We start from the raw sequence: 18,383 nt of genomic DNA on the forward strand, positions 1-18,383 counted from the left end.
CACGGTCTAGTCAGTGACGGAACTACCAGTGTGAGAGTCACACTAAAGCTCATAAACATCACCTTGTAGAATCCTTTCAGTGATAGTTGACTACATTGTACAGCTGCAGAGGTCACACATGAAGTAATGCTCCAATGTTACACAATTAGGAAGGACAGTTGATTTGAACTCTGTTCCAGATGACCACAAAGGGTTTTTTGCTGAGCTGTATACCTAACCCTATCTATTATAAACTTTAAAACATAAGAATATGCGCATATACACCTCCTTAAAACACATACAACCCAATAGTCTATATTACTAACTTATCAGAAGTACATTTATGAAAAAAAAAAGAAAATCCAGAATTCATCCCAGATACGGCCATGTCTTTGCTCTGCAGGTGGGGCCCAGGCACCGGGAGGAGGTGGAAAGATCGTAAGACTCAGAGGTGGTAGACAGACCCAAGAAAACAGTCTTCCAGACAACACAGGATCGCTGCATATCTGGACTCACAGAGACAACGACAGCCAGCGCTCATGGACATGCCAAGACTCGAGCCACACAGATCCCGGCACTGAGATGGGGAAGTGGACATGGATCCCCACTCCTAACTAAGAAGCTGTTTTAACACCAGCTGGGACAGGGCAAGTCCAGTGTCCTCCAACAAAGTGTCACTGGGTATACCAGCCACACAAAGAGCAGGGCCCCTGACAACACAGACTCCATTTGACTTTGGGCACTTTTTTGGTTTGATATTTTTCATGTTTTGGTTTTACTCGTCTGTTTTGACTTTTGGCTGGGTGTTTGGTTTTGCATTGTGTGTATGTGGAGGTCTGTGTCTAAGGGATAGAAAGAATATGAAGTTGTGTGGGTAGGAAGGTGGGGAGAATCTGGTGAGAGTTGGAGGAGGGGAAAATTATGATCAAAACTTATAGTATGGAAAAATTAAAGCAAAAATTAATTTAAAGAAAGGAAGTTTCCATGTGATCTAATGACCAAGCAGGGTCTTGAACCTCTCTCTGGTCTAGGCCTTTTGTCCCCTTCTCTGGGCTGCATCCTTGAGTATGAAAACACATGGCAGGTGCATCATTGACCTTCACAGTGAGGCCTCCTCATCCTGGGCCTTCACATGCCACCCCCAGGACTGTAACTCGAGGTGATAATAATCCATATGTGTATTATGATATCCTGACCCACGGGTGATTCTTATAGACAAAGAGAACATAGGAAGGTCTACTCACCTGGTCTAATGTCCAATTCCAGGTTTACTTTCTTATCATTCCCTAGACCAGGGAATTTTACGCGGCAGCAGTAGGTCCCACCGTCAGCTAGAGTCACATTCTCTATGGTCAGGGACACATCTCCTTTGAGGAAATTCCCCTTTAGCTGGTATCTTCTGGATTTCTGACATGTCACATTTCTTTCATCAGTGCTAAGCACATTATTGGCACCACAGTGTGAAAAAGGACAGGGTCCCTTGCCCCAGCACACAGGCACAGGTGTCCCATAGGCAGTTATACTGTAGTTGCAGGGCAGATACGCATTCTTACCAACCTCGACTATAAATGCATCTTCCAAAGACCCTACACAGAGAGGAGAGGAGGGCAAGACGGTGAGGGAGTGAGTCCATTTCTGTTGGTAATACATCATAGAATTAAAGAGGAAACTCTGGCTGCCCTGTTAGGAGGAGGATTGACAGTGCCAATGATTCTCTGTCGCCAGAGGAAGCAGCGAGTCCTGTTCAGACACTTATTATGATTGCCCATGCCTCTAAACCTGGAGCTTGGCAGGTGGAGACAGGAAGATCCCAAACTAGCCTGCATGATGAAATCATCTCTCAAAAAGTAAATTAACACTCCGGAAAGTGATGACTGCCTTTAACCCTGTACTGAGGAGACTGTGGCAAAAATGCAGTGACTTTGAGGCCAGCGTGGACAACCTCTGATCATTCCCTAAAATGCCTGCCTCCATTGGCCTGAGAAGGAACATGAGAACCTGCATGTCTCTCAGTTCCCATGTGCTGTGGGCCCTTGATCCCCACCCTTTCACAATCACATACTTTTCAGCCCTCAAAGAGAACTGTGAACAGTTTTTTGAAGATTAAAAAACCTGGGCTAATGGAATCAACATTCAGAAAAATGAGAATTGTTGGCCAGAAAAATGGCCCACCTGTCTGGGCTAGCTGTCTATTCATTAGCAAAGAAAAGGTAACCTAATTCTCTCTCTCTCTCTCTCTCTCTCTCTCTCTCTGAGATAAAAGTTCTGACAAAACAAAACTAGCAGCTTGCATATTTGAAACTCTTCAAATGTTGTACTGAAGTTTAAATTCCTTCATAACAACACACACACATCTATATAATAAAGTATTCAAACCATATTAAAGATACTTGAAAGCAGGACCACCTCTCCCAACTCTTCCCATCCCCCTAGAGCTCAACCATTCAAAAATGTCCATACATTGCTCCTCCTGGCAATGCTTACACACATAACTGGGCACCTTGGTTCTCTCTGTAGCATTGTGACTCCCAGCATCTGTATCAGGTTGTTGAATTAGGCTCCTTGCTTCTATCATGGATAGATCTAATTTATTTGCCAGGTCTCCACTGTTGACATTTAGGTTACTTCTCAACATATGCTATTAGAAATAGCATCACTACGCCCATCATCTATCTCTGTCTTGCCCTCTGTGTGATAATCTTTCTCCATCTGAAAAGTACCGGCCCAGACTTACTTGCAAGTAGCAGTAGCAACAGCAGCAGGACACCGTTGAAAGTAAGATGTGAAAACATTAGTACCTGGCGGGGAAAAGCAAAGGCCAGCTCAGTGTAGGCACAGCTTTAGCTCTTCAGTTAAAATGGTGCTTCCTCTAACTTCTGTCTACCCCAGAACCATGAGGGCTGACCACACCCACTCAGGGACAACCTACTTCCCAGGGTGTCTGACCAGGTGAAGTTCCCGTGTTAGTGCAGCTAGTCACATCTGAGAACATTCTTGTTCTGTGTCACATCACAGTAGACAGAGCCTGCTGGCACTCTGACGTTTATCACATGAAATCAACAAAAACAAAAGAGTATTTCAGAGAAAGAAAAGTATTAGTCATGGCAAGAGTCTTCTAACATCTCAGATAAAATAGCCTGTATAAACCATGTATAATCCCAGCTGGTTACTGAGGAACAAAAAATATAAACATGTCACTCATGCATTCGTGCTGCCAGGTCCCTCTCCATCAATCAAGCCTGTGACTGCTGTCCTTGATGCACCTGGAGTGGGAGCTGAAGCAATGAAGCCGGACACGTGGTGCACATCTTTAATCCCAGCTGCTGGGAGGCAGAGAGAGGCAGGCGGATCTCAGACCTTAAGGCCAGCCTGGTCTACAGAGCTGGAGTTCCAGGAGTGCCTGCACAGAGACAACCTGTCTGGCTAAATAAATAAATAAATAAATAAGCAAGCAGTGCATGTCATATTTCTTATCTTTACATGTATAAATTACTTCTATGCCAATCGAGAGCCCAGTTCAAATCCTCGGTGTAATACACTTTAGAATGTAATCTATAAGCTTATTGTATCTGACTTTCCATGTTTATAATGGTATTGAGACAAGGAAATGATCAAGCCATCATTAGAAGGGCCACATGCTTTTATAATTCCAGTCTCAGAAGGCTGAGTTGGGAGGATCACTGAGTAGGAGGCCAGCCTGGGCTACACAGAATGGCCTCTGTTAACGATGCTGAATAAGTTGTGTCAGCAATGTATGCAAAGCCCCCAAATCATTCCAATTTTGACTTGTCTGTAACAACTACTTTCCGTCCCTCTAAATATGGTGTCCTCCCTGAGACCCATTCAATTGCCCCTTGGCTTCATCTCTTGAAAACCTCATCATTTTTCAAATATGTAAACAACTGAAGGACAAAGAACATCCAGGCCAGCTACATGTTCAAAAGGGTAAAAAGTTACTGGAATATGAAAAACTTACATTAGGAACCTTGTTCCCACCCAATCCTCCATGTATTGCAACCCTTTAGACTTCTACTTTCCTCAAGTCTCTGGAAACATCAAAAAAAGGAGAACTATATTCTTAACCCTTCTTATTAAATGTGTGTGTGTGTGTGTGTGCGTGTGTGTGCGAGAGAGAGAGAGAGAGAGAGAGAGAGAGAGAGAGAGAGAGAGAGAGAGAGAGAGAGTCAGGGGAACAGAAACAGAAGAGGAGGAAGTGTCAGACAGAGATGGGGGAGAAGGCCTAAGGAGCTTGTCTGGGTGCAGAGGTCAGAGGACACTTCCAGGAGTTGGTTCTCTCCTCAACTGTAGGATCCAGGAATTCGACTTGGATTGTCAAGGTCACACAGATGTCACTGTGAACCACTGAGCTGACTTTTCTTGTTTTGACAAAATGGAGTGTCAAAACACTTTTTATTCCTTGTATCTTTTGTCTTTCATTTGCTAAAGTGATTTTTAAAAAATCGTAGACATGTTTCAGTACCATCTCAGACTGCAATGTAGATCTACTTCCAAAAAGAGGAAATCCTTCTGTGTAGGCATGGTACCACTGCCACTCAAAACAAAGAAAACTGTCGATAATTTTCTATTCCTCATCTTAGACCGTCACCAAATTCTCCTGTCTTTAAAATATTATTTAATTGATTTGTTTCGATCCAGGCTCAGACAAGGAGTCCACGTGCAGCTGGGTGCTGCAGCAACCTCTCTCTTTATTGATGACAATCTGCCCTGCGTTTCCCTGTCCCTCCCTGGTTCTAGGAGCAGCTTCTTCTGAATGGTTTATACAGATGTAGATCTTGCCTGGCATGGGGCCCATGGTTTTCAAGCCAGCTCCCCATGCTTCCAGGAAGGTAGACATGTGAATCCCACTCTTCACCCAGGGGAGGGATGTGCTTACAGTGTGATTATTCTAAGGGTGCTCTGTAGATGCACAATGCTGATCCAATCTGCTCAATTAAAAAGAAAAATTAATGATATTTACAAAAGTGTTAGATTTTTTTCCCCTGCTGACACTAAAAATATTGACACTGCCTTCTGTGATGGCTTGAAAGTTAAATAACTTAATCTAATACTACAGGCACTCGGGGTCGGTCATCACTCTACGTAGCATTTAATAAGTTTCCTTAGAGTTGTGCATTTTAATCCTACTGTTTTTACCTCATGGAAAATAGACTCCTTTTTTCTATCTATATAGGGAAAGTGTGCATGCACATGCCCAAGTATATCAACAAACTTAGGGAAAACAAAGAAGTTAAGTGTGGAACAATTGAGGAACCCAACTAATCTACACTTCCAGATAATCTGAGGATGGTAAGGGCACAAAGGCCACATGAACTTCCAAAGAGCCACTCACTCTACTTGGTATGGCCAGAACAATGATAGCAAACAAAACAGCTGCTGTGTGTTCTCACCTAATATGTCAGGGTGAATTGACCTGGATCGGAATCGCATTAGAAATCGCCCACAAGCCAATGTGTCTTATGTGATGTGATTTCAGGTGTTAAGGGAGTCACAGAATTGCATTCGGTCTCAAGGATCCCAGAAATACAGCTGTAGCAGTGGAGCAGCTTTCTGGAGAAGCACATACTTGTGCCTCAGTGTGTCTAATTCTTTTCCCGTGCACCTCTATTTGTAGTGACCCCATCTTAAGATCTATGGTAAATCATCTGCCAGAAAACCAGGTAGCATGCCCACAGGCCTTCTATCTCTTTGTTCTCCTAAACTCAATCCCTTGGTCTCATCCCTGGTGCTGCAACAAATTACCAGCTGTAGACTCCCTTCCCCTCTGCCCACATCTCCTGTGGTCCACACAGACCATCCCTTCTTAACATCCTTCCTCCTGCTCATCCCAGGCTCTAATACCAGCAGGCATTCCCTGTGAATACGCCAGTTGAGCAGGTAAGTAAAACAGGCAATCACAGCCATCACACATCCTGAAAATCCATAGAGGACACAGAAATCAAGGAACAAAACACTGACCCAAAAGACAAACCCAGAAATCAGTAACTAGACCTTTAATCACCCCAAACCTAGATGCCGGAGTAAGAACATAATCAATAACAGCCAGGGTAATATATCTCCACTAGAGCCCAGCTATCAACTACAGTAGGCCCTGAATATTCTAACACAGCTGAAGCACAAGAAAAAGACCTTAAAACCAAATATGTGAAGAAGATAGAAGTCCTTAAAGAGAAAATGATTAAATAACTTAAAGAAATCCAGAAAAACACAAAAAATTGGAGGAAATGAATAAAACCCTTAAGGAAAGCCAAGAAAACATAAAGTTGAAGAAAACAAATAAAAAAGTTCAAGACATGAAAATAGAAATAATAAAGAAAGCACAACCCAGGCAGTGGTGGCACATGCCTTTAATCTCAGCACTTGGGAGGTAGAGACAGGTGGATCTCTATGAGTTCGAGGCCAGCCTGGTCTACAGAGCAAGTTCCAGGACAGGCCCCAAAGCTATACAGAGAACCCTATCTGAAAAAGAAAATAAAAAGGAAACACAAACTGAGGGAATTCTGGTAATGAAAAATTAGAAATTAGAACAGGAACTAGAGAGAGAACCAAGAGAATACAAGAAATGTAAGACTGATCTCAGGTATTAGTGATACTCTAGAAGAAATGGATACATTGGTCAAACAAAAATCTTAAAACTAAAAAATTCCTAACACAAAACATCAGGAATCTGGGACACTGTGAAAAGACCAAACCTAAGAGTAGCAGGATAAGAGGAGGGAAGAATCCCCAGATCAAAGGCCCAGAAAATATATTTCAACAAAATCCTAGAAGAAAATGTTCCTAACCTAAAGAATGATACACCTATTATAGTGCAAGAAGCATATAGAACACCAAATAGATTGAACCAGAGAAGAAAGTCTCCTCAGTGCACAATAATCAAAACACTAATTGTATAAAACAAATAACTATGTTAAAAGTTACAAGTGGAAAAGACAAGTAACATATGGGGGAAAAGCTATTAGAATCACTGAACCTGACTTCTCAGCGGAGACTCTAAACATCAGAAGGGCCCAAACAGATGTGTTGCAAATGCTAAGAGACTACAAATGCCAGCCCAGACTTCTATACCCAGCAAAACCTTCAATCACCATGGGTAGAGAAACAAGATATTCCATGATAAAGCCAGATTTAAACAGTATCTATCTGCAAATACAGCCCTAAAGATGGTTGTAGAAGGAAAATTTTAAGGCCATTAGTTACAACCACGAAAACACAGGGACCAAATACTCTAAGACCAGCAAAATCAAAATAAGGGAAACACACACACACCACCACCACCACAATCAACAACAACAATATAATAACAGGAATCAACAATCATTGGTCTTTGATATTTCTCTATATCAACCATCTCATTTACTAAATAATACACAACTAACAGAATGGATGTAAAAACAGGATCCATTCTTCTGTTGTATCCAAGAAACACACCTCAACATCAAAGATAGACTTTACCTCAGATTAAAGAGTTGGAAAAAGATATACCAAGCAAATGGTCCTAACTAACAATCTGGGTAGCCATTTTAATATCCAACAAAATAGATTTCAAACAAAAACTAATCAAAAAAGACATGGAAGGACACTACATATTCATCAAAGGAAAAGTCCGACAATATGACATTTCAATTCTTAACATCTATGCCCCAAACACAAGAGCACTCAAGTTTGTAAAAGAAATGTTATTACATCTTAAGTCACATATTGACAATGATAGTGGGGGACTTCAATACCCTACTCTCCCCAAGGGACACATCGGTCATGCAGACAAAAACTAAATAGAGAAATACTCGAACTAACTGATGCTATAAATAAAATGGACCTAACATATTTACAGAACATTTCACCAAACATAGAAGAATATGCCTTCTTCTCAGCACCTCATGAAACTTTCTCCAAAACTGATCACATAATCAGACACAAAACTAGTCTCCACAAATAGAAGAAAACTGAAATAACTCCCTGCACCCTATCAGACCATCACAAATTAAAAGTAAATATCAACAACAACAGAAACAACAGAAAGCCTACAAACTCATGGAAACTGAATGACTTTCTGCTGAATGAAAAATGGGGCAAAATAGAAAGAAATTAAAGACTTTCTAGAATTCAGTGGAAATGCATGCACAGGATACTCAAACTTATGGGACACAATGAAAGTAGTGCTAAGAGAAAAGTCCATAGCATTAAGTGCCTACATTACAAAATTGGAGAGATCTCATACTAGAAACTTAACAGCATACCTGAAAGCTTTAGAACAAGAGGAAGTAACCACACCTGAGAAAAGTATATGGCAAGAAATAATCAAACTGTAATCAATAAAGTAGAAACAGAGAGAACACTGCAAAGAATGAGTGAAACAAAGCATTGGTGCATTGAGAATATTAACAAGATAAACAAACCCTTATCCATACTAACTAGAAGATGAGGAGAGAATATTCATTTTATCAAACCCAAACTAAAGAAAGGTGGCATAACAACAGACACTGAAGATATCCAGATAATCATAAGGACATATGTTAAAAACCTGTACTTCACCAAGTTGGAAACTCTAAAAGAAATGGATAATTTTCTTAATAGGTATCACATAACAAAGTTAAATCAAGATCAGGAAATTAATTTAAATAGATCTATAATCCATGGTGAATTAGAAACAGTCATCAAAAGTTCCTCAACCAAAAAAAGATGAGGGTCAGATGCTGTAAAACTCCTCAAATTAGCCCACAAAATATAAATATTGCCCAATTCATTTTATGAGGCCATAGTTACCCTGATACTCAAACCACATAAAGACTCAACAAAGAAAGAGAATTACAGACAAATTATACAGTTGCAAAAATAATCAATAAAATACTTGCAAACCAAATTCAAGAACACAACAAAGCCGGCGATGGTGGTGCACGCCTTTAATCCCAGCACTCAGGAGGCAGAGACAGGCGGATCTCTGTGAGTTCGAGTCCAGCCTGGTCTACAAGAGCTAGTTCCAGGACAGGCTCCAAAGCCTGTCTCGAAAAAAAAAAAAAAGAACACAACAAAAAGACAATCCACCATGATCAACTAGGCTTTATCCCAGAGATGTAGTGATGGTTCAATATGAGCCTGAAAGAAGAGGAAGTGGGGAATAGCTTTGCATGCTTTGGCAAAGGAGATGACTTTCTGAACAGAACACCAATAACACAGGCACTAAGATCAATGATAAATAAATGGCACCTTCATGAAACTAAAAAACTTTTGCAAGACAAAGGATATCATTAATTGGACAAAGCAGCAGCCTACAGAATGGGAAAAGATTCTTAACTGTTGCGGGATATATGATCACACTGTGAACCCCGAGTTTGCGTTGGTGTTAATTAAGTAAAATCAACCCTTGGGTCAGGAGGCAAAGTCAGCAACTAGTTGACAGAAAGTAATCATAGACAGTCAGAGAGAGTCCAGAAAACGGAAAGAGAGACACACAGGAAGTAAGAGGGAGGGATTTGGGGTGTGGTGGTCCTTTTTGGTTTTGGAGGGACGAAAGAGATGTTCTCTGTTTGAAATGTCCAGAGAAGGTGGAAGATCAAATAGTCACTCCTCAGCCTCTCTGAACGAGCAGGTTTTCACCCCAGCCTCTGACTCATGAGACTTTACTGGTAAACAGAATGGCAGCAACTTGGTTAAAAACTACATTTGTGGGAGCAGCAGGAGGCAGATCATCCCACCAGGCCGCTGCCTGAGAAGCTGGCCAGTAACTGAGGTTCTGCAGCTCCTGACTGAAATCACAGTAGATTCAGGTGAAGCTGCTGGGCTGGGGGTGAGGGGGGAAGGACAATTCCACATCCAATAGAGAACTAATATCCAAAATATATAAAGAATTCAAGTAATTATACAACATAAAACCAATTAATTTAATTTTAAAGTGAGGTACAGATCTAAACAGTGAATTCTCAATACAGGAATCTCAAATGGCTGAGAAACACTTACAAAAGAAATGTTCAATATCCTTAGTCATCAAGGAACTGTGAATCAAAATTACTTTGAATTCCATCTTATACCTGTCAGAATGTTCCTCATGAGATTCTGCTATACTATAGCAGAATACTATACTATAGAAGACTATACTATTCAGAGATCATTGCCTTATCCAGTCATCATCAGAGAGGCTTCCTCCAGCAGCAGATGGGAACAGAAAGGGAGACCCACAGTCAGACATTATATGGAGAGAGAATCTTTATTGGAGGTCTCCATCAAACCTTTCCCCTAAGAATTCAGGGAATAATGCAGAAAGACTGTAAGAGTCAGAAGGGATGGAGGATACAGGGAGAACATGGCCCTCTGGATGAACAAAGCGAGGAGCATGTGAGCTCATAGGGACTGAAGCAGCAAGGACAGGCTCTCCATGGGTCTGCGCCAGGTCTTCAGCTATATAGTATAGCTATTAGCTTAGGATGTTTATGGGACTCCTGACTATGAGAACGAGTGAGTCTCTGACTCTTGTGGCCTGCTCCTGAAACTGTTTTCCTCCTGTTGAGCTGCTGTGCCCAACTTCCATATGAACGTTTTTGCTTCCTCTTACTCCATTTTGTCATGTTTTTTTTAAAAAAAAAACTATGTTAAAATGTCTCTTAACAAATCACCAACTTTCCATCACATTGACTCTCCCTGAAATACTTTTTTTTTCCCAACGAGGCCACATAGCACAGTTTGACCAGAATGGAGAACTTTGGGGGAAGAGAGACCTCTTCAGGCCTCTGTGGGGGATGCAATGAAATTCTCTCTGTGCCTACCACCTGACAATAATATCAGGTCTGTCTTGTTGCCTTCAATCAACACCAGTGTCATCAAGATCTGGATCTTTCGGGAGTCCAGGGGGTGAGTGCAGTTGCCTGTAGAGGTATAGGATGGGAAGGCCACCATCCACTGTCCACCAGAGTTCTGTTGTTTGAGGTGGAAAAGGTCTTGGGGGTGCTGGAATGAAAACAATATAAGAACTAACAGTTTTGAGAGCTTTGAGAATCTTTCTGCCAGTTACCCTTTCACTCTTGGGATATAGAAGATTTGTCTAAATCTGTCTTTCGGATGACAAGCTTTCCCCTCATCCGAAATGAATTCTTTATTATTATTAAATCTAAACTCTCATCCGTGCTCAGTTTGAAGTGTGCACTTTGTGGCATCAGCCAAAGCATAGCATTCTAAACTTATTTTTATTTTAAATTACGTGTATGTTGTTTGTGGTTTTCTGCACTTGAGTGCATATGTTCATGGAGACTGGAAGTATCAGATCTCCTGAAACAGGAATTATGGTGGTGATAATCACAATGTGGGTTCTTGGATCTGACTCAGGTTCCACGTGGGGAAAGTACTTGCTTTTAACCACCGATCCATATCTCCAGCACAAGCACTATAGATCCCTAAAAGCTACAGGTTTGATGTGTATTTTTATCACTACAAAGAACATTGTTTTACAGCTTCTATGCCACATGAATAAATTGAAAGATTCTTGCAGCAAGGCATTAGAAAGCATCAACTCCTCATAAAACAAGAGACGTGGGAAGTCTGCTTCAGTGAGGATTTGAACACAGAGCAAAGCTTCCAAACATAAATCTGTGCTAGTGGCAGAAGGCCTGGCCCTGAAGTTTTTATTGAAAGAACCAGATTCTAATTCAAGTGAATATAGATGGACTCTGAGCCACTTTAGTCTTCATAACTGTCACCACGAACTTTCATGACAGTTCCTGTCACTGTAAAATAGGCATGAATCATGGCTGTATCAGACATAGTCCTGAGAATTAAGTCTTGTATTGTAAAGCATGTAGCATGCGGCCTGATGCTTAGGAAACACTGAAAGTTAGCCACAGTGACTATGGCCTCTGCTGCATGGCACAGCTTCAGGATGGAAGTAGTGAATCCAGAGTCTCCCTACCCTGACCCTAGCTTTCAATCATTCCCTTCTTCCTCATCAGAAAGCGATGCTGAGCTGATCCAGATTTCCCACCACCCACATCAGCTCTCCTAGATCAATGATCCACCTAAGTCTGGCTAGAGTGAATCCCCTGAAAATCTGATACAGAGAGGTGGGTACCCTCCATCTCCAAGTTCTTACACAGCAGAGGGCACACATAAAAAGACTGGAGAATCACAGACACTGAGAAGTTGTTGTTCAGAACCCAGCTAGGGAGCCTTCACCTAGATTGTATTTAGAACTTGCTGTTCTCTGTGTCCTACAGCATCCCATGAGAAGGTCGCTGATTGTTGAAATACATGGTTTTTACCTGGTTTTGGAGTCTGTGTGTCTGTTGGTAGTAGAGTAATAGAGGTTGAGATTCTGGCTGATTTTGGAGCATCTGTGGGTCTTGCTGAAGTATTTGTGGGGTTTTTTTTTAAGTTTTGGGTTTTGTAGTAGTTGTGGGTCTTGCTGGGGAGTTTGTGGATCTTGTGATCATTGTGAGTCTCCTTGGAGGACTTGTTGGAATTCCTGGATTTAGAAATCAAGAAGAAAGAGTATCAGTCAAGCAAGAAGCGGGACTTTGGAGACAGCTCACCAGTCAGAGGCAGCAGCACCGACAACGGGGAGATGAGAACAGAGTCCACGTCCCTAACGGCATGCTATCAATGACAGATGTCGGATCCTCAGCTGTCTCTCAGCATCTCTCTGAGACTCGGAGAGTATGGTGGCCTAGGACTGCTCTCAGTGATTGCTGACTTCATCCACAGTTTCTAGACCCAGCATGCTTATTTTAATCAGTCTTAAGAGGGCACACCATACAGCCCTGAGTCTTAGCTGAGATATAACCAGGCCCACTGTCCTATGAGAGATCCCATGCAAGGCCCAACACAAGGATTTGCACTTTTGGGGTAGAGAGCAGACATAGTCAATGCATGGCTTCTTCCAATCTAAGAGATACAGGCCAAAAAATGCTTGGTACCAGAAGTTTCAGGATTTGGGTATTTCTGAAATTTTCTTCATACTTGCATGTACCTAATATCTTATGCATGAGGCTCAAGTCTAAATATGAATTGATATAGCATTCATATGCATATACTTTACATATATCGCCTAAAGAGAAGGTTATAAACTCTTGATAATTCTGTACATGAAAATTTCATGCTAATGAATTCTCCACATGAATTATCAAGTCTGCCCTTGGAGTTCTGAAGATCTGAGACTGGACTAGGCAGAGTCAACCTGTAGCCCACAAATCCACAGCCTCAGAAGTGCTGTTCCTCCCAACATTACTCATGGTCTTAGTGTGCACAGAGACCCAAGACTGGAAGTGAGAAAAAGCAGTGAGTGGAAAGAAACTTCGAGAACTCCAGCAGGAGCACTCAGAGCTCTGTCAGCTGGCACGCTTTCCCATGAGCATCACCCTTCAGTCCTAACTCTACTCATAGAGGAAAAAACTCCGAGAACTAGGGCTGGTCCCTTTGAAAACTTCTCTTTCAGGTAGGGATGCAGGGAATTTAAAATCTAGCTTGGTCTTTTTTTCCTTGAAAGAAGGAAAGAGATGTATGTGCCTGTTGTTTGCAGGAAACTAGTAAAAGTATAAGCCAACATCTCTTTAAATTTTTGAATTCCATTTATTCCATGTGTATGTGTGTGTCTGTGTGTGTGTGTATGGCACACACAACATGGCCCATGTGTAAAGGGGATAGGATAGCTTGAGAGAGTTGGTTCTCTCCTCCTACCTTGTAGACTCCTGGGATGAAACTAGGCTTGGCACCTAGTGCTCCTATGAGCTAAGCCATATCGCTGACCACCTGGCCCCCTTTATGTAAAGGGCCATATGGTGAGTATTGTCAACTCAGGAGGCCAACAACACCTGTCCAGTAGTAGCAAGTACCTCAGGCAGTTTGAAACTCCCTGCCTACAACACGGCAATGAGTGGGTATGGCTGTGCTGCAACGAAACTATTCACACCAGTGAGTGGGTCTGTCTCATCACCAGATCTCACCCTGGCTATGGGCTAACCCAATCTAATGCACATCCAGGGGCTTGAGCACAATCTAAAACCTTCCCAGGACAGAATAAATCTCTCACACAGGGAAAGAAGCATTCAAGGCAACAATCAAAGAAGAAAACAAGGAGAACAACCAGGAAAGAAGCCACCAGCTGGGGAACTTTGCTTTTCTTGCTCTGGGACGTTTTTCTCCCAGGTAGATGCAAAAGTCCAAAGGAGCTGATGAGGGTCCTAGGACAGCTGAAGAGGAAGATCCTGTTTTAAAAAAAAACAAGAAATTATTTTTAAAAATGGTGGTTAAAGGATAAGGTAGAGTCTTTGGCTCACTTGTGGACCTACTGGCCCATCAAAGACTTTGAACAATGACAGATGTAGGAATTCTTAAGCTTGGCAAAAACCTACTATTAGAGGCTGGGCGGCAGTGGCATACGCCTTCAATCCCAGCACTCGGGAGGCAGAGGCAGGCGGATCTCTGGGAGTTCGAGGCCAGCCTGATCTACAAGAGCTAGTTCCGGGACAGGCACCAAAGCTACAGAGAAACCCTGTCTCGAAAAAATAAAAATTCCTACTATTAATAGTTTCAAACAGCTTGTCTTGTTGATGGGTACTTGCAAACCCAGAATTTGGGAGATATGGGCAGGAAAACCAGGAGTTCAAGACCAGCCTATGTCACTTGAAATCTAATCTCAAACCACCCATTCCTCTTCCTCTCAAAACTATTGACAATAAAACAATTAACTCTTTACCCACCTCTCCTATACAAAGAGTAGGGCCAAGATTTTGTTTACATTCTTGGGTTAAAGACAAAACTTCATTAACTTCAATATCAATTTTTTAAAAGGATTTAGAATATCATTAGGAGGGGCTGAAGCTCTAGGATCAGTCTGTTAAAGAGAAACCTGAGAAGGAATCTCTTCTTGTATGTTGGCAAAATTCTAGAACTGGAACAACACTCACATATAAAGTGAGACCACAAAATCAGAATGTTAAATCAAGAATTAAATCATGTGACTTTTAAAACTAAAGTAATAATTTTAATACATATCTGATGAAGTGGGGGAATTAAGTCTTTATTACCAATTGCTTCAAAGTTGACCTTTAAAAGAACTTTGCGGGCCGAAAATTTACACAAATGATACAGTACTTACTTAGCCCTGTGTCAATCCCTGGATTAGATCCCTAGCATGAAAACAAACACACAAAGAACATGAAACAATGAACTCAGATTCACTAACCTATATCCAAGTCTAGGTTACAAGTTTGGGATGTGGTTGATAAAAACACGTTCCTCGTTTCATAAAATGAGTGCATTCTCCTGGGATGCACTTTACTTGATTCTGCCTAATACCTTTCCAGCATCACAAATAAAACACATGCTATTACAGTAAATTAGAGCAGCGTTTGATAAGAATGAGCTTCCTTCCACAATCCCATATCCCAGAGATTAGATTCTAGCATGTGTGCCATTTGTGGATGCTCAGCTTTTGGGAGGCAGAGGCAGGAAGAGCAGACATGAGAGATCATCTTCCTCTATATATGGAGTCTATAGTCAATCCAAGCTACCTTAGACCTTGTCTCGAAAAAAAAAAATGTAATTTACTATCATCACCTGTATCTTAAAATGTTATCAATCAAATAATTAAAACCATTTTTAAAGACACAAAGGTGTCAAATGAAGCCTAAAGTGTCCGTTTGATGTCTTGTCCTTACCCCTCAAATGGAAAACACTACTACTATTTCCTATGAATCTTAGAGTATAGCATACATGTACATGTACACCGCTCTTACTTGTCCATCGCATGCATATTGCCCCTTATTTGACATACTTTTGTGGATCATACTTATTTAGCCATCATTTTAGAAATCCATAGAGGTTCAGCAAGTTCTTTGTAACTACAGCATCATCCTGGTTCACTGCTCACCGTAGCAGTATTCTGTTGACTGTAGCTATGGATGCCGTTTTCCCTCCGACAGCTCTAGCCTCTGAAGCACTCCCAGCTCACCTACTCCCTTACCTGTGAGCAGCAGAGTGACACCTGAAATGATGGCATGAAGACGCACCATGGTGTTGACCAAAAGGAAACGTGAAGCCGCTCTGGTTTGATGCGACATTCCGCACATGGTATGCGGTCGGGTCTTAATTCTCAGAGCGCAACTTCCCATTTCTTGATAATGTGAAGCAATGTGACCTGCTCTGATGGGACCGCGAGACAATCATTTTCAAATCCTTCTCCAGGGCTCTGTTGGCCCCTAGTGGTGTAGGGCTCTGTGCCTTCCCAAGTACATGAAAACCTGTCCTCCAGAGCCTCTTCTTTACCAGTCCCTCCCCATGTACAGCCGTCACCGTCACCCTTGGTCTTAGCACAAATAAGGCAGCACAGAAAGAAAGGCAGAGATAAGAGAATGGAGCCTTCTAAAGACAAGATGCACCTGCCCTCTGGTGGACAAGGCTGGTACTGCCCAGTAGCGGTTGGTCCCCAAGACAGAATCAATTTCATCATTAGCAAGATGGACTGAGCAAGAAGGTGACGCACTGTGGCTATGCATTCATGCTGTCACACACAGCGACTGAGACCACATCTTCCTGAGAGATATCTAGACACACCTAGAAAAGCACTTGGTATGGATCCAAACCTTCCTGTCCACGAAGCTGGGCAGCCCTGAGAGTTGTGGTACCCCTCCAAGCCTTGATAACTCTTTTGTTAAATAGCACTAAGTACATTTGCTTAGTCTTTTGGGGATTCTGCTGTGAACTGGATTCAAGGCTACTTACTCACAAGCACCTAATCCTTACAGAACCCCAGAGGCAGAATTTTGGAACCCCATTGGTGGAGCAAAGATAGTGTGTTCATTTTCTAGCTTCAAGCTTTCAATTTCTTAATGTAAAGTATAATTATTTGGGTTTCATAAGTAGCCATGTATAAATGGATTGAGGTTATTTAAATAATATGCCACTAAAAGATAATTCATTTAGTTTTATTAAAAACTTAAATATTTTTGACTTTTTGATTTTTTTCTTTAATGCTTATTGCTCCATGTAAATGTACATATAAATATGTAACTACAAATTGGAAACATGGCACAGTTATGAAGAGTACCAACTGTACTTCTAGATGACCCACGCTTCATTCCAAGTATCCACACAGTGGCTCACAACCATCTGTTACTCCAGGTCAGGGGAACCTGTGCCCTCTTCTGGTTTCCAAGGTCACCAGGCACATACATGGCACACACATATACATACAGGCAAAATACCCATACACATGAAACAAAATGTTTTAAAATAAATAAATAAATGCACCATGCTGAGTCTGTTTAGCTTTTCATAGGTGTATATTTGTATGGCTGAACATTTCATAGCGGGTTACTAATTAGGAAAATCATCCAGAGAGAAAACTCATTGTCCTTCTCTCAGCAATTATCTGTTGCCTGGAACTCTTCATCTAGGGGTGTGATTTTCCAAGATTTCTCACATCCAAGTTAGTGTGTCAGCTGTCACCATTGTTGACCCTCATTGTCATATGTGGCCACTGTTCGGGTCCTGTTTAGCCACCATGCATTTCTTGGATACAGCTTTCCTGTCCTATGTGGAAGACACAGTACTAGTGGCTAATTCTGATAGGAGGGTATAAGAAGCCACACAAGAAATAAACCAGACTGGGGATCAACAGATTGTTGCTATGACAACAATCTTAAAATGGAAAGTCAAAGATAAGAGGCAGATCCTCAAACCATCACAGAGAAGTTCCCTGGGAAAGGGAACAGGCATGGAATAGGAGAAGGGACAAGGAGAATTCAGGGTATCCTAGAAGCAGACAGGAAGCCAGTGTGGCTGAAGCAGAGAGGATGAGGAGAGGCTGGCGAAGGCAGGAGAAAGGCAGTCCCCTCCTCCAGGGCCAGAAAATGGCTGAAAGGTCCTCAACAACAGAACAGGCCAATCTGATTGATAATTTTTTTCCTGATTGGTAGTCTTGAGAGCTGGAATACTTAGGCCACCTTGTGAGAAGTATACGCTGTCAGGAGAGCTAGAGGTTAGGATTCCTAGGAGGGAAAGGGAGGAAGGCGAGAGGTGAAGGAGCATAAAAGTCACTGGGATTGTATTTGGTTGCCTCGTGGCTGACCCAAAGGAAGTAAACTAACGTCTGAGTGTAAATTCAAAGATCACCTAAGTCGCCTCCCATTGTGCTTCTACTGGACAGTGCTGGTCTAGAAGTACAAAGCAACGTGAAGGGTCATTCCTTGGGTGACCCAGGGACTTTAGCAGGGAAGGCCGAGCCTGGGAGGAGTGTGCATGATTTGAAATGAATGGGGGCGTAATGTAGTGTGACATGCTTCTGATCCCAGCACTCAGGAGGCAGAGGAAGAAGGATTACAGTAGTTGAGGTTCAACTGGACTACAAAGCAAACTGCAGTCCAGCCCAGTCTACACAGCAAGAACTTGTATCAAAAAAAGGC

At 42.0% G+C, this 18,383-nt stretch overlaps 1 protein-coding gene across 1 annotated transcript in view; it reads right to left on the reverse strand.

Annotated features, from left to right (window-relative positions):
- The window catches only part of Havcr2 (hepatitis A virus cellular receptor 2), a 14,915-nt gene extending 11,999 nt beyond the window's left edge, over window positions 1-2,916 (reverse strand). The window contains exons 1-2 of the mRNA XM_050138582.1: window positions 2,714-2,916; window positions 1,224-1,565 (exon numbers count right to left, since the gene is read on the reverse strand). Coding sequence (XP_049994539.1) covers window positions 1,224-1,565; window positions 2,714-2,771 — 400 coding nt within the window. The 5' untranslated portion in view covers window positions 2,772-2,916. The remainder of the gene's footprint in view (window positions 1-1,223; window positions 1,566-2,713) is intronic.
- Window positions 2,917-18,383: the final 15,467 nt, after the last annotated feature.

This window comes from Alexandromys fortis, unplaced genomic scaffold, assembly GCF_014885135.2.
Source record: "Alexandromys fortis isolate MF-2015 unplaced genomic scaffold, M_Fortis_MF-2015_v1.1 scaffold_11, whole genome shotgun sequence".
NCBI lineage: Eukaryota > Metazoa > Chordata > Mammalia > Rodentia > Cricetidae > Alexandromys > Alexandromys fortis.